The sequence below is a fragment of the Chionomys nivalis genome, chromosome 11 (genome assembly GCF_950005125.1).
Source record: "Chionomys nivalis chromosome 11, mChiNiv1.1, whole genome shotgun sequence".
Lineage (NCBI taxonomy): Eukaryota > Metazoa > Chordata > Mammalia > Rodentia > Cricetidae > Chionomys > Chionomys nivalis.
The window spans coordinates 21,689,422-21,705,589 of record NC_080096.1 but is presented as its reverse complement, the minus strand read 5'-3'; the positions used below and the strand labels follow the sequence as shown (position 1 = coordinate 21,705,589).

General features: G+C 55.5%; 1 protein-coding gene across 1 annotated transcript in view; it reads left to right on the top strand.

The window, feature by feature from the left end:
- The window catches only part of Sdc3 (syndecan 3), a 31,793-nt gene extending 17,501 nt beyond the window's left edge, over positions 1–14,292 (top strand). Inside the window, exons 2-5 of the mRNA XM_057784464.1 lie at positions 5,309–5,426; positions 6,787–7,409; positions 9,726–10,014; positions 10,659–14,292. Of these exons, the coding sequence (XP_057640447.1) occupies positions 5,309–5,426; positions 6,787–7,409; positions 9,726–10,014; positions 10,659–10,825 (1,197 nt within the window). The 3' untranslated portion in view covers positions 10,826–14,292. The remainder of the gene's footprint in view (positions 1–5,308; positions 5,427–6,786; positions 7,410–9,725; positions 10,015–10,658) is intronic.
- Positions 14,293–16,168: the final 1,876 nt, after the last annotated feature.

Genomic DNA, 16,168 nt, shown 5'->3' with positions numbered 1-16,168 from the left:
AAAGATGACCCCTTGGTACTTTGTTGGTGTCTTAGAAGGGCCTCTGAGTAAGGGAGGTGTCTCTGAGCCAGTGGCTGCTGTGGACTGCTGGGATATGTCTGACACAAGGCCTCACCTAGCTTGGGCCTGGTGGGAGAGTCAGGGGAGACAGAGGCGGAAGCCTTCTGCCCAGGCACTGGTGAGCCCAGCACTTCTCTGCTATGAGAAAAGGGGCCTGTGGGCCAGCAAGTGGTAACTAGGGGAGGCTCTTTACCACAGAGCCAGGTTCCCCACATCCCTGGGCAGGGGTCTGGTGTCTCCGAGGGCTGAGGCTGTGGGTCGGTTCCAGATGAATGTCATAAGGAGGGAGGAACATCGTTTCTGAACACTGGGAGTTTGTGCCGTTCTATGAGGACAGAGCCATGAGTCTGGAGGGGCCTGCTCCAGGAGTGAGGGGCCTGTAGAGTTGTGGGGGTCCGGTGGCAGCCCGGACCAGAAATTATTTCTCTGGATCAGACCCCAACATAAACTATCTCTCTCTGGATTGGCGTGGAGGTGCGGGAATAAAGACCCAACTCACATGGCTTCATCGGGAGGGAGATTTTCAGTGATCCCTCATGAAATCCTGAGTTCACATCCTGAGAAATCCCTCTCGCTTTATTCTCCAAACAGCCTTATATATAAAAACATAAACTGAGGGGGAAAATCATTAGCATTCTGTTTCCTAGGTAACCAGGTAAATGGCTTTTAGTCACGTCCACCTCTACCTATGTCTCCTCTGTCACGTCTTCCCGGTCTGTGTGCTAGCTCGGTCATGTAGGCTTGAATTAGATTCTCTCTATTCAGACATCCTCCAAATTACAGAGAAGGAGCAGAGCAACTCCTGACCTTTTGTTAGGGTAGCGACAGCCTGTCTGGAAGGGGATATGACCATCTCAGGTGTGGCCTACGGCTTGAGAGGTGGCTGCCATACCATATAGAAATATGGGCCTACGTGGAGTCTGTGGGGAGGGTGTGTGCTGTGAAACAGGGGAACTCGCTGGGGTTACGCCTGAGAGCAGGTGGGGCTGCAAGCACAGGCAGGTGCTGAGCCCTGGCTGGGGTGAGCGGCAGGCCGGGCAAATCGGCTGGGCCATACCTGTAGAAAGCCTGGGCCCTGGCTGAGCATAGTGTGGCACCTGGGGAGAGGGACCAGGGTTGAGGGTAGTGCTCATGCCTCCATTAGAGGCCAGCCTGAGGATAATAACCTCTGGGGGTCGTGATGCTGATGGCCTGATGCACAGATCCCCACTGGCAGAAAACAAGTGAGGGGTACATATGCCCATGGTGTGTGCCGGACTAGGAGGTGGTGCCGTGGGTGTGAGTGTGAAGGGGTCAGATTCAAGTTGTGATGCTTGTATTTGAGGGGCACAGGCAACACGAGTAAGAGCGCCATGTGGCCTAGGAGCATGCGTGTGTACAGGGGAGACATTGGCCTGTGGAGGTAAGCTTTGACACATGTGGTCCTGAGTCTGCTGAGTGGGGACAGTGGTAAGCCAATTATTCCTGCCCTCTAAGGTGTGTGCACAACTGGGGTATGCTAGACACACAAGTGTGTGCTGGCATACATTGCTGATAAGCTCTACTGAGCATGTGCATTGGGGTCTGGCAGTGCTGCTTTTAACTGTCTCCATTGGGCTGTATGTCTGCTGAGGTGTATATGTATGTACAGGTGTGTGTGTATGTGTATGTGCAAAATTATATGTGTATGTTCTGGGGTATGTGTGTGCATGTATGTATCTATAAGTGTGTGTGCTAAAGGGCATATATCCTCTGGGATGTGTATGAATGGATAAGTATATATATATATGTGTGTGTGTGTGTGTGTGTGTGTCTGCTGGGGTATATGTGTGTTGGTGTGTATGTGTATGTGTGCTGGGGTGTGTATACATGTGTGTTTGTGTGTATGTGTGTGCGTGTGTAGTTGAATGTATGTCCAAAGGGGTGTGTACTTGTGTGTGTATGTCGTTCTGTGTGTGCCATGGTGTTGTGCTAGGGTGTGTAGCTTACACATGCACACATTAGCCGTGTCTCCTCTCAGGCACTGTGTGTACACGCTGAGGCATGGGTGCCTGCAGGCTGCTCCATCACAGGAGGCTGTAGTCTGGCTCTGTGGAGAGCCACATGGAGGGTCAGACAGCGAGAGGCCAACGGGGTGCAGGGCACTAGGAGTCTGTTCTTTACGAGGGTGACAAAGAACTGTGCTCAGTCTCTGTGAAGCATTCAGGGGTGAGATGTTGTCTGTGGCCCCCTTCTCAGTTTGTGACATTTAGGGTTTCTCCACTGCTGGTTGAAGATTGTCACCCTCCATCCCTTCTGCTGTCTCCTGGGAGTGAGCTAACAGCATCCCCAATATTCTTGCAGCCTTTATCTTCCTGAGACCCCCCCAGGGTGACCTCAGAGTGACTGGGCTATCAGCTCCTGCCCTGTCCAGGCAGCTCATCATGGAGGAAGGGTGTCTGGTGGAGGCATGTTTGGGAAATCACTGAGGCTGCCTCTCCCCAGAAGCCTCTGATGAGTGTGAGGCTAAATTGAGATGTGAGAATTTTCCCTCTCTTGTTCTCTCCTCCCCTTCTCCCCAGGCCTGCCTGCTCTGGCCTTCCCCCTCTCCATCCCTGCTGTCCTCTGATCCTTCACCATCTTCCTCTCCCACACTCTCCAACCCTGTGGGGTAGCTGCAGCTTCTGGTCCTTAACTAAGGAGAATATGGTTGTCATGGCAACCGTTGTCATGTCAATGGCTACTGAGCCAGGATGAATAGTACCTAGGTGAGTGCTACCTGAGTGGAGGCTGATAGGTTCATGAGAGGCTATATGCTCCTTTTTGAACTCGGAGCTGCATGGAACCCCCCCACTTCTCTCAATGTCCCCGAAGGCATGCCGACATGCTGCCTTCAGTGGCTGCTTCTAGGTGAGTGTGTATTGGTGCATGTCTGTGTCTCTGGCTGTGTCACAGGCAGGGTCTCTGTGGCTTTGGAGCTGTTTCTAGGTTTATGCAAGCCCTTCTGAAAAGTTTTGGTGGCTGGTATTATGTTGGCCACTGAGGAACCTTAAGTCCCCCATTTTGGCTCTTGTGTTCACTCGTGTTTTGAGGTCTTTGGAATGACAGATCTCTTAGAATGTAACCTGTCTTGAAGGAGAGAAAGGCAGAAATCCCTGCTTAGTCCCCATCCTGCTGTGATACCCTACTTCTGGCGGGACAGCTAGTGGGATGGGCATCCACAACCCCCAAGAGACTCTAGCTTTTAGAAGCACGTGTCTCCTGCAGCCCCAGGATCTGGGGTGTGTGTGCTGGGCAGGGGTGAGCTGGCTGATGATGACGGGCTTGCTCTGAGCTCCTGGGATCTTGACAAAGGAGGAAGACCCAGTGATTAGTCACGGGGACAATTACACTAATTGTTCCACCCCGTGACTCACTGCTAGAAAGTAAATACTGATTAATTCATTAGTTCCAGACGTGCGTGCGTGCGTGTGTGTGTTGTGTGTGTGTGGTGTATGAGGGGTATCTCCTGGCTCCCTGCCCTGGCTGGATTGGCTGGGTCTCCGAAGCAGGTGCTGGTGTACCAGGGCCCATGAGTGGCAGGGGTGTGAGATGCTGAGTGCAAAATGATGTGCCTATTTAGTTCCTCCCCTTGTTTGCACAATTTCCTGCTACCCCCTGATAGCTGGGGCTGATATCCAGGCACTGAGACCTCCTGATCCCTGGGATCGGTTTTCATTGTCACATGCAATTGCTCTGGAAAATAATTGACTTCCAAGGGAAACCCACCCATTGGCTAGACATGGGGCCCTCTGTGACTTCTCAGCCTCACCCCCAGCCATCCCAGCTCCAATGCTGCCCCAGGAGCTAAACATGTCTCCTAACTCCAACTCTGTCCTTAGCCTACTCAGTACCAGGAACCTTGCTGGACATGCAGCCCCTCCTCATAGAGCATACCTTCATAGACGGTGAACGGGGACAGCCCTCGACTTCAGTACTTCAAAGCAAAACTGCTCATGAGCATCAGGCGTCATGACTTAGGAGCGTAGGATGCTTTTCAGAAGTGACATTGGAGGTGGGAGGTGGAAAGATGCTGTAGGCAGAGACCAGCATGACTGGGAAGAAATGAGGGACCAGGAGCTGTGGAAGGTGCTAGGTGAAGCTGAAGGGCAGTCAGGGCCAGTCCAAGGGAGGCAGCTGCCTTGGCCACCCCAGGATGTTCTTCAGCTTCCCTTGCCTGTGTGCCTTTCTCTCTGGATTTCAGTTGTAAGATGTAAATGCACCTGACTTTGAGCTCACACCAGGAGATTTCCCCCAAAGCTCAGCGTGGGGACCGTGGCCAGGGTACACAGCACATCAGGGCCACTTAGGGAGTTTACATACCTGTCTCTGAGGTCCTTAGTGCTGGCTGCAACTATGGGTTTCTAAGGAGGGGGTACAGTTAGAGCTGGCAGTGCCAGCTCCAGGCTTCCTAGGTTCCAATTCTGAAGGAGTCATAGACCTGGGAAGCTAGACCTTGGAGAAGTCTACTGACCCCTGGAAGTAGAAGTGTGGAAGCTGAGCAGATGCTGGACCCGCATATGTTATGGGATTAGGCAAGCAGGAGCTAACATTCTGTTAGGGGACAAGCTGGGGTGGGCTCAGTGTGAGCAGCCTCCTCTCCCCTATTCTAGCACCTCTCTCCCGGACCCTAAGTCTCCCCAGCACAGTCTACCTTCCTGCCTTTGGCAATTTGGGGTACCATTTGGATTCCAAACCTCATTTAACTCCTAGCCCTCTGAGCAGCGGAGCCTCAATTTTCTCATCTGTGGGTTGGGCTGGTGCCTGCCCCCTTCCCAGTCCATCTTGAGGATCCCGTGGGATCTTGTCGGTGAGTGCTCTTCACACAGAGGTGACTGTGGACCTGTGTTGAGTCTGCATGATACCAGGGTATTCTTGGCACTGTGCTCCACGAGGAACCACTTTTCGTCTGCTGTATGCGGAAACTAAAGCACAAAGGGAATGGATAACCTGCCCCGTTTGCAAGCAACCTGTCTTGATTTCAGACTCAGCACTGTGTGCTCTGAGTCCATCCTGTGTAAGGGGCCCCTTGCTGTGGTGCGGGCAGCTGGTGGTGCCCAGTGGCAGCTGGCTGGTAAGGGAGAGCCCTGCTGCCATGGCCTTGGGTAGGTGGGAAGTGGCTACCCGCCGACTACCCTGCTCTCTGGAGCACATAGGGGTCACTCTGCCCATGAATGTGCCTGCTATCTCTTGGGCCTGTACAGGCCAATGCTTTGGGTGCCTAGCCCCATGTGTGTCTGCACCCTCCCAGGCTCAACGCTGGCGCAGCGAGAACTTTGAGAGGCCGGTGGACCTTGAGGGTTCAGGGGATGACGACTCGTTTCCCGATGATGAACTGGACGACCTCTACTCGGGGTCTGGCTCTGGCTGTAAGTAATCCCCAGGTCTCCCTGCCTGTCTCGGGCATCTAGTACCAGCCCAGGAGCCTTTAAGGCCACTTGAGTGAATCTTGTCACTGTATGGAGGTCAAGACCTCAAGAAGGAAGAGGGCAGAGCATCCTTCTGGGAGGGAGTAGGCTAGGGAAGCTCTCAGAGCCCGGGACTCTTGTTCCTGTGTCTGTGTATGCAACCTAGGCCTGTCCCCAGTGCTGGGGCCTCTGCACTAACTACATATGGAGGACATGGGAAGTCCTCAGCAGGGACAACTTTTTGATCTAGTCTAGAGCAGGTGGCCCCTTGGATCCATCAGCAGTGGCCAAGCCCAGGGTGAGGGCAGAGCTACTAAAGGGCCTCAGGGACCCGGGATTGAGTTGCTGGCTCAGTCGTGGGGAAGGCCAGTCGGCTATGGGTCAGACACTGATGTCTGTCTACCTTCCGGCCTTTGGCAATTTAGGGTACCCAATTGATATAGCAGCTCAACCCCAATCTTGTGGTCAGGCAGTTGAGTGACTTCTGACTCCTTGCAGTGCCCCCCAATCTTCCTACTTGCTGAGGAGTTTACCTTCCTCTCAGAGGCCTTGCGTTGGGGACAGGAGTCAGTGTGGCCCTGGAGATGGGATCAGAGAGGATGCTGAAATGGGCCCAGCCAGAGGATGGGTGTCTAATGAGATTGTTCCAGGCTCATGCTCCTGAGCTGGCTGCTCCAGCTCTGCCTCTGGCCTCCCTGGAGTTGCTGCTTCAAACTGCTCCCTCACAACCTGGTACCCTCCTCTGAAGTCTCCCTTCCCTGCTCTTACTCTCTCTGCCTGCTCAGCCCTCAATGACCCTGGCTCCCCTTGGCCCCTCCTCACATCTCCTCACTCACTCCTCTCTCCCCTTCCCAGTCTCTTATCTTATCCCTCCCTGAATCATTTATGTGACCTGGGAAATGGGGAAATGCACCTCAAGACGGCCTCATCCCCTCTGGTTCTCTGCTTATGCCTGGGAGGTGGGATGACTGCCTTGAGTTTGTGCGGGACATGTCCTTGGCTCTAGCCCTTCCCAAGAGCCAGGCCTCGTTGTCCTGTAACCGTGAGTGGAGTTACAGGGCAGAGGCTTTACTCACCAGTTTCTAGGACTCAGAGTGGGTTGGCAGAGTCAGAGCAGACTGCCTGGAAGTGGTGGTGCCTGGAAGAGGATTTTGGCTAGGCACAGGCTAACTCATCTGATCAAACCACCTCCTTTCTCTCCTGTTTTCCTGGGGAAACTGGTTAGAGAGGGTTGTGCTGCTGGGAAGGCAATGCTGCCTGGGGATCTGGCGGCGAGGAGCACCCACTCCCCAGGGCTCTCCCTCTCCCCACCCCCCTTCAGACTTCGAGCAGGAGTCTGGCCTTGAGACAGCCATGCGGTTCGTCCCCGACATGGCCCTGGCTGCACCCACTGCGCCTGCCGTGCTCCCCACGACAGATACCCAGCCCGTGGATACCCCGTTTGAGGACCTCCTTTCTGAGCACCCCAGCCCGGAGCCAGTTACCAGTCCCCCGCTGGTGACAGAGGTGACAGAAGTCCTGGAAGAACCCAGCCAGAGAGCCACCACCATCTCCATCACCACATCTACCACGGCTGCCACTACCACGGGGGCCCCTACTATGACCACGGCACCTGCCACAGCAGCCACCACTGCCGCTAGTACTCCCGCGGTACCCCCTGCCACGGCCACCACCGCTGACGTAAGGACCACCAGCATACAGGGGCTGCTGCCTCTTCCCCTGACCACGGCTGCCACAGCCCAGGCCACTACCCCAGAGGCACCCTCACCGCCCACTACTGTGGCTGCCTTGGACACAGAGGCCCCCACACCTAGGCTGGTGAGCACAGCTACCTCGGGGCCACGAGCCCTTCCTCGGCCAGTCACCACACAGGAGCCTGATGCTGCTGAGAGGAGTACCCTGCCATTGGGGACCACCGCTCCTGGACCCACGGAGGTGGCTCAGGTGAGAAGAGTGGAAGAGGGTGTTCGTGCAGAGTGAGCAGAGGTGGGTTGGGCAGGGACTGGGAGGTGCCAGGGGTGAGCCAGGCAAGGTGGGTCTGGTGTATATGCTGAGTGTGAGCCTCTGAATGGGGTTGGGGAGTTGTGAGCCTCTGGATGGGGTGGGGTGGGGTGTGAGGTCAGAGAGCCAGGACAGGTGGGTGTGGCTACTATTGAGCCAAGATACCAATAGGGGATTAGGTGGATTTGTGGGTTGGAGTTGGGGAATGGTGGGTGGACCTAGCTGGGGGTTCAGGTCTGGAGTGTATTAAGAGATTTCCAGGCTTGCCAGAGCGTGCTGGCACATGCCTTAAATCCCAGTACTTGGAAGCAGAAGTGGGCAGATCTCTGTGAGTTTGAGACCAGCCTGTCCTACAGATTAGTTCCAGGTAGAGCTACACAGTGAGACCCTGTCTCAAAACAAAGCAAACAAAAAACAAAGAATAAAAAAGAGGTTGTCAGCCTGAATTTTAAACCCTCTGCCATCTTTTTTTTTTTTAATCTTGAGACATAATGAGCTGGTGGTTGGTCCTTTCTATGCCTTCAACTCTTTATCTTTGAGGGAAAGACCAGAGAAAGTAGTGGATGTGGTGGCACACACCTGTAATTCTAGCACTGGGGAAGCTGAGGCAGGAGGATTGCTGCAAGTTCAGGTCTGCCTGGGCTACACAGTAAAACTGTTTCAGAGATAGAGATGGAGACAGAGAGAGACAGGGAGAGAGAGGCCTGTCATTGTTTGCAGATGGCATTTTCTGACACGTGGCTGTTCTTAGAACCAACTAGCTGCTCAGCCGTTGTCACGGTCACCTTCGACATGGTTGTCATCAGCATGGCTGAGGGTGACTGAGTGGGTGCTGAGGGGGAACACCTGGCTTCCAGGTGCACAGCATTGTTCCTGAGTACTTCTACCACCCCACCCCCCTCCATCATGGTGATGTCATCACCTCTTTACAGGTGAGGCAGAGGAAGTCATTTTTCTAGGTCCCTCAGGTAATGGTTGAATCAGGATTCAAATTCTGGCAGGGGGCTCCTGAAGCTGGGGGCTCCTGAAGCTGGGGGCTCCTGGAGCTGGGGCTCCTGAAGCTGGGGGCTCCTGGAGCTGGGGCTCCTGAAGCTGGGGGCTTCTGGAGCCGAGGCTCCTGAAGCTGGGGGCTTCTGAAGCTGGGGTCCTGAAACTGGGGCTCCAGGGCTAGGGTTAGGCTGAGAAGGGCAGGGGGACTGTGGATCATTGGGGGAGGAAGACTCCAGGGGCTACAGCCTGGCGTTTGTACCACGAACTTGCAAAGGAAGTCGTGTGCTGGTACAGGCCTGTGATTCCAGCGCCTGGGAGGTGGAGGCAGGAGGATTAGAAGTTTAAAGTTGCCCTTCCCTATGTAACCAGTTCTAGGTCAGTCTAGGCTACATGAAACCCTGTTTGGAAAAACAGTGTGTGTATGTCGAGGGCTGGAAGGAGACATGATGACTCTGGAGAGCCACAGAGAACCCTGCCATCAACCTCACAGGGGTCCTGAGGCTGAGGAGTTGCCCTTGGAGCCCTGCCGTCCCTCTTGGGGCCCCAGCCAGCCCTGTGGGACACAGTCCCAGGTCCTTCCTTCAGAGAGGGGGCCTCACAGGAAGAGGAAACAATAGCAAGCCATGGAGCCCAGAACCAGATGCAGGTGTAGCCTTGTGAGAAGTCCACCCTCGCCACACCCTCATGAAGCAACTGTCCCCCTCCCCCCCAGCAGTCCCCGCAGCCCTGCGCCTTCCCCTCAGCTCCTGGCTGCCCTCGCTCTGCAGTGTGGAGCTGTACACTGCTGGTCGCAGGGTCGGTTTGGGGATACCAGCTCATACTCCCGCAGCTTTGCTCAGGGACTGGCTTCCAGGTAAAGGGACCAACTTATGTGTGGGGAGAGAGCCAGGCTTAGCAAGCCCCGGACAACTCCTACTCCTGGACAGGAATCCACCAAGGATTGTTCTTAAGGCAGCTGGAGAGGAAGTCATGGGGACAGGATGGGGACAGGATGTGGCCAGCCTGACAACATCAATATGAGGTCCAGTGATTGGAAGCACAGACTCTGGAGTTAGATAGGTCTAGATTTTGGTTCTTCTTCCACCTTGTGTTTACTGTGTGTCCTCACCCAACCTCTCTGGGCCTGTTCACACTCATCCCTTCTTTGTAGTGCACTGAGGTCTGAGCATGGTAAGTACCGGCCCCACCTGGAGGTGTGGTGAAGGTTTGTGTGTGGAGCATCCTGGGAGGGCTTGGTCTTAACCCCAGGTCATACCACCCCATCTGCAGACCCCGACTCCAGAGTCCCTGCTGACCACGACCCAGGAAGAGTCAGAGGTGCCGGCGAGCGGAGGGCCCAGTGGGGACATTGAGCTGCAGGAAGAGACCACACAGCCTGACACAGCCAACGAAGTGGTGGCCGTGGGAGGAGCTGCGGCCAAGCCCTCACCTCCACTGGGGACACTGCCCAAGGGTGCCCGACCAGGCCCTGGTCTCCATGACAACGCCATCGACTCAGGCAGCTCGGCCGCCCAGCTTCCTCAGAAGAGCATCCTAGAGCGGAAGGAGGTGCTCGTAGGTGAGGCCAGGCTCCAGGCCAGGGCCGTGTGTGTGTGTGTGTGTGTGTGTGTGTGTGTGAAGGGGGACAGGGCAGGGGGTGGGTACCCGGGAAGGAAGAGCAGGGACTTTACTTCAGAATCTCGCCCATTCCTCTCTCCATCTTCCTCCTCAGTGAAGTCTGCATTCTTCCCTCTCTCTAAAACTTTCCTGATACCCTGTGACCCTCCCTTAGACAGACTTTGGACTCCTGCTTTTTGGGGTCTCCTGATTGACCCTGTACGACATCTTTACTCGGTGCTAATCTCTGCCCTGTCTTTTGGCTTGACCCTTGACCCAGCTTGACCCAAGGCCTTGATTCAAGATTCCCTGGTGGAATCTCCCATCTCCTCATGGAGACAGTGGGAGGTCGGTCTGGCAGTGTGGGGGACGGGGCCTTTCCTTCCAGATGGTTCTAAGGTATCATCTGAAAGACAGCCTATGATGTTTGACACTGACAAGGACCAGGGCACCTGCCTCCCTCCTAGGGACGGTCTTAGCAGTGTGTTGAGTCATAGCATAGGAGTTGGAAATAGCAGGTGACTCCAGACCCACGGTCCCTAACCTGCTTGCGCCCTCTCCCTCTAAGCCGCCTCTGGACTTTGACCTCTGTCTCTTTCTTCACAGCCGTGATCGTGGGTGGGGTGGTGGGTGCCCTCTTCGCCGCCTTCCTGGTCACACTGCTTATCTACCGCATGAAGAAGAAGGACGAGGGCAGCTACACCTTGGAGGAGCCCAAGCAGGCGAGCGTCACGTACCAGAAGCCTGACAAGCAGGAGGAATTTTATGCTTAGCAGAGCCACAGTGCCTCCTGCAGCCACCTTGCCCAGTCCTTGGCCCCCACAACAGCCCAGGCCTGGGCCTGGGAAGGAGCCTGGCCCTACCTCCTTCTGCCCAGGCTGCCAGCATAACACAGATGGTTCTAAGGAACGGGGCGCTGCCATCTGCCCCAGACTGTGCCCTTATGAGCTCCTCTCCAGTTCCACTCCCTCCAGCCTGGGCCTTCAGGATCTTGTGTCCCACGGACAAGAGGAAGGAAGCACCCCCCAGAGTTGTTGGTAGAAACGGGCAGGGCCAGGGCTAAGATGGCCCACAATGCTTGCTGATGTCCTCTTCTTGCTACAGAGCCTGCCACGCTGGCTTCCTGGACCAAGACATGGTACATCTAGCCCCCCAAATCAAAATCAGTCAGCTCCTGCAGCCTTGAGCTGCCGTCCCAAGGCCTTTCTGGGCGGGAGGGTATCCTTTGTCACCAGCCTGAGCTCGTTGTGGGGTCACTGTCCCCTCTCCCCTGCCCGGTGCACATGTTCCCAGGCTGCACCTCTTTCTGCATTGCCTCCCAGGGAAAGGGCTTCCTCAGTGCACAGGGCATGCAGTGGTGAGGGAGGCCACTCTGGTGTCCCCCTTGAGAGGGGCTGCCACAGAGCCCCGGCCAGTCACTGCTCTGTGTCACACAGGAGACAAACACATACCAGTCTTGACCACCCAGCCAGTGAAACATCACACACATACGCCTCCTTCACTCCATGCTGAGATACCCTGCCGCTTCTGCCATGCAGGCTACTGTCATCACCAGTGGTGACCATGTCACCTTCCTCCCGCTCTGTCTCTTTAACACCCACCCTTTGGTCCTGCACCTGGCTCCTCTAACCATCTGGGTCGCCGAGGAAGGCAGGGCCAAGTTGTAGGCATCAGCCCATATTGGGTCCCCCAGAGTCACCCCTACTCCACCCAGTCCCCACCATGTCACCCACACCAGCCGCACTGATACTGATCCCGGCTGACGTCAGACATAATCCCACACAGATGCAGTCTCCCTCCTTCCTGTGGCTCACAGGGAGGGAGGTTTGGGGATAGCCTCCACCAGCCAAATCTGAAGGAAGAAGGCTTGATGCCCCAAGCCAAGCTGAAGGCTGGGGAGGGAGCTAGGTTCTCCCATGACCAAGGAGCTGTGTGGGTTGTCCCTGGTCTCCATGTATCTCCTTTCTGCTCTGAGCCAGGAGCCGTCTCTGCCTCCCAGGACACATGTCTCCAAAGTGCCTGTGAGGGTGGGCCTCTGCCCAGGCCCTCTGTGTCCTCTGCCCTGCCTGGCAAGGCCTACCCACTCTGGGTCCTCGTGGACACAACTGACCAGGCAGCTTGACAGTTCTGGCTACAACTGGATGGACCTACAGCTTAGCAGGCTCATCCCATTGCTGTAGGCCCTGAGAGCAGTCGATGGGGACAGGGGTGTCACAGGCCCCAAGTCTACCTTCCTGTCTTTGTTACCCTTAGAAGTGGGGTTGTTTCAGAGATATTTTAAATGTCAAAGTCACCATTCTCTTGGGGAAGCGGGTGTGCCATGAGAGCTCTCCAAAGGGACAGGGCTTAGGTTATGATTGGTCAGCACCCCTCCCCCATCTCTCACACACGTCCCAGGTTCAGTCAGGTGACCACCTGTTATTTCTGTTTCCTTTTAAAGATAGCTCGACAGCGGACTTGGACAGAGTGAGGACCCACATCTGGGCAGGGGAGGCAGGATCTAGGCCATCAACACAGCTTGTCTTTCTGGGGTGGGAGGGCTCCCATTCTCAGGCTCTGCTCTGTCTTCCAGACCGCATGACGCCCTTGATGGGGCTTAGAGCTTGGTAAGGAAGCCAGCTGACCCAGACCTTGAGGAGGGGTAGGGAATAGCGGAGTCAGTCGGAGTCCTAGGCCTTTGAGACCAGGAGGAGGGAGCTTGGCCAAGGTCTTCCCTGAAGCGGGAGAGCTGGGTAGGGAGCAGAGGAGAGCCAGTGCCCCTGCCCCTACCCCCTGCTCCTGGCTGCCCTCCTGGGGACTGGAGCTTTGATGGGGAGATTGGGGAGCTGGGGGAGGCAGTCTCCAGGTGCTCAGCCCCTGGGGACACCAGTACCAGGGCAGGAGACCCTCAGCCAGAGCCCACTTCTCACATCTCAGGGTGGCTCTGGCCTTGGGGCTGTGGGTTTGGCCTCCTGGTCCCAGCACTTTCCTGTGTCCTCTGCATTTGAAAGAAGAGGCTGTGGTCCTCGTGTATGGGGCCCAGGTGCCAAGGCCTATGTCTAGGCTTTAGGCCGGTAATATCTGACCTGAAGGTTAGCTGTGTGAGCAGCCCGAATGCCCTGGAGCAGCCCGATGAGGCCAGGACAATTTAGGAGAGCTCGGTTCAAAGGGTGAACTGAGGCTCCTTTTTAGTGCAATGTGGGTGCAGGGTCCCAACCCTGCCCCAGAAACAAGGTACGCACAGAGCCTGCCCACACCAGTCCAGAGACACCTCAGTGCTCCTGGGAAGGTGTTCAGGACGCTGGCATGCCTGGAAGAAAAGTGCATTCTGAATGGGAGGAGTGGATATGACTTGGACCTCTCCAGGTCCTGGTTTTTCCAAGAGAGCAAGACATGCTGGGGCCAGAGAGCCGCAGAACTAGGCTTCGTCTCTCTTGGGGGGCCAGACTAGGGACTCTATGTGCAAGGTTGATCACCTTTGATTGCCAGAGGCATGTGGGTGAAAGCCAGGACTGGCCGGGCAGACCTGCAGAGTTTAGGAAGCTGGGGCCAGACCCCCTAGGCTTAGCTTAGCTGTCCTCCAGGCCTCCAGACTGGAGCTCCCACAGAGAGCAGAGCCAGCATTGCTTTCAGGGCAGGGGTGGCTGCCTAGGCTGTCCTGGCTTTCCCCTGGGATGTGCCTCCCTAGCCTTGGTTTCTGTAAATAGAAGCCCACACTGTACAGATTACAGAGATGCCCAATCTGGGCCCTGGAGTCACCATCTGAGGGGCTGATGGCCTGGCCTCCCCCAGGTGCCCTCTGGGTGCTTGGGCGAGCCTGGCCCCAGCGTGGTGAATGCATGTATATACTTTCCGTAGACAGTGTGGCTCCAGAGAGCCCCCCGAGACAGTGTCCTCCCACTGGTTCATCCTCTTTCCTGTACAGAGCCCCCCCGCCCCCGGGCAACCAGGCGCTTGGGGGGGAGGGGGTGTTCCTCCCCTCTCCAGGCTCTTCCTACCCTTTCTTCCCCTATATCCTGTTTATTAACCATCCCTGTCCTGAGTTCATGGCCAAAACTTAAATAAGAAATGGAGGAAAGACAGTTGGATAAAGATTCCAAGGCCAGGTCCACCCCACCGTGGGTGCCCATCCACCCCTGCCTTGGGAAAGACACGACTTGCTTTGTTTGGTTTTCTGTTTGTTTGGTTTTGTTTGTTTTTTTTAACATTTCCCTGTGCTGTGCCCATTTATAAGAGGAAATAAAATTAAGCTGAAAAGATTCTGTGTGGTCCACGTGTGAAATTAATAGCAGGTCGCTTGGGAGGGACAGCCATGTTCACCTTGCGCCTCAGACACTGTCCCTTTGGGGAGAGGGAGAATTTGACCCAGGGGCAATGGATTAGCATCCTGCTGAGAGCCTTGAGGTGAAAGCTGTGGTTGTTGAATGCAGGGGAAGTGGTGCTGAGTGTCCCTGTGTGTGAGGGTGTGTGTGATTGTGCAGCTGTGTGAGGGTGTGTGTGATTGTGGTTGAGTGGGGGTTGTGGTTCACCCCCAGGGGGAGACTCCAACTTCAGGCCACAAAGAACATCTTGGCCTATAGGATGTGGAAACTGGAGCTATGCAGGAGGAGGCTGTGCCTTGGAGCATGATATGCTCATTCTTGTATCCAGGTGGTGGCATTCCCCTGTCTCGGCTCTGGGCAAGCCCCTCTGCTCTCTGAGCCCATTTCCCTAGCTACAAAGTGGGACGATCATGTGTCCCCCGTGGAGTGGGTAAGGGCTCTGCGATGACCAGCTCAACGCAGTGCTCCCCAGGGCTAATCTGCTCGTGGTGTTTTTGAAGACAGTGTTGGAATAGTGGAACCTGGGACCTCATGTATCTGTGGCCTGGCTCTCCAGGCACAGAGCTGGGCAAGACTTCTTCTAGCCTCTGCTGGGCACAAGAGCGAGGAAGCATGGCGCCTGCACAGCCAGGCCCACTGCCTGTCCCCAGGCTCTTCCCCTTTCTAGCGGAAGCTGCTGTGTTGTTACAGTCACTGTGGTTCATGCTCCACTGGGGACACACACAGGGCTGTTTTGCCCCAAGGAAAGGGTAGACGGTAGGCATGGGTGCTTCATTACAGACTGTGCTTCTCCAGGGAACCACCTCATGGCTCGTGAGTTTTTCCTTAGAAGATGGGACACCATCTCTGGTACTTTGGAGCCTAAGGCCTGGGGACTGGCCTCTCTTTCATGCCTTTCTCTCTCTCGGCCCTTTCCACTAAAGGGTTCTCATAATACCTGCTCTGCACCTGGCTTGTGCTTGGAACTGAGAGTCTAGAGGCCACCAGGAGTTTGAATCCCAGGAAGTCATAAAAAACCAGGTGTGGTAGCTCTTATATGTAGTCTCCACACTTACACAATGGAATGTGTCTTTGGATGCTTGCAGGTCAGCTAGCCTGCTATACTCATCAGTAAACAAGACACCCTGACAAGCAAGATTGAAGCATGTTGTATATCTGTGCATGTGCATGCGCATGTGTGCAGACATACACATACACACAACAGGCCACCAGGACAGACAGACAGACAGACAGACAGACAGACAGACAGACACACACACAACAGGACCCCAGGACAGACAGACAGACACATACACACACAACAGGCCACCAGGACAGACAGACAGACACACAATAGGACACCAGGACAGACAGACAGACATACCAGGACACCAGGACAGACAGACAGACACACACACACAACAGGCCACCAGGACAGACAGACAGACACACACACAACAGGCAACCAGGACAGACCTACTCAGACCTTCAGAGTCCGGCCCACTGAGGAGACGAGCCATAATTAGTGTCAGTCTGTGGTACCACTAGCCTGGCAGTTTTCTCCTCTGCTGCCGCCTCCACCCACTTCCAGCCTTCTCACTGCATGGTCATTCTGAGAGAGCTCCCCAGGGCCCAGGGCCTCACTGGGGCAGGCAGGACGCAGGGGGCGGGGCACTGCAGGTGGCTTGTTTCCAGCTGCCTCCATCAACATAGCTATAAAGTCTGGCCAGACCTGTCACTAGAGGTTCTGACAATTCTGCACAGGCCAAACAGTGAGAAGCCTGCTGTGCCACACAGCGCTGGTTTCCGAAAATACAAAGCCAAGTCCATGAGGCT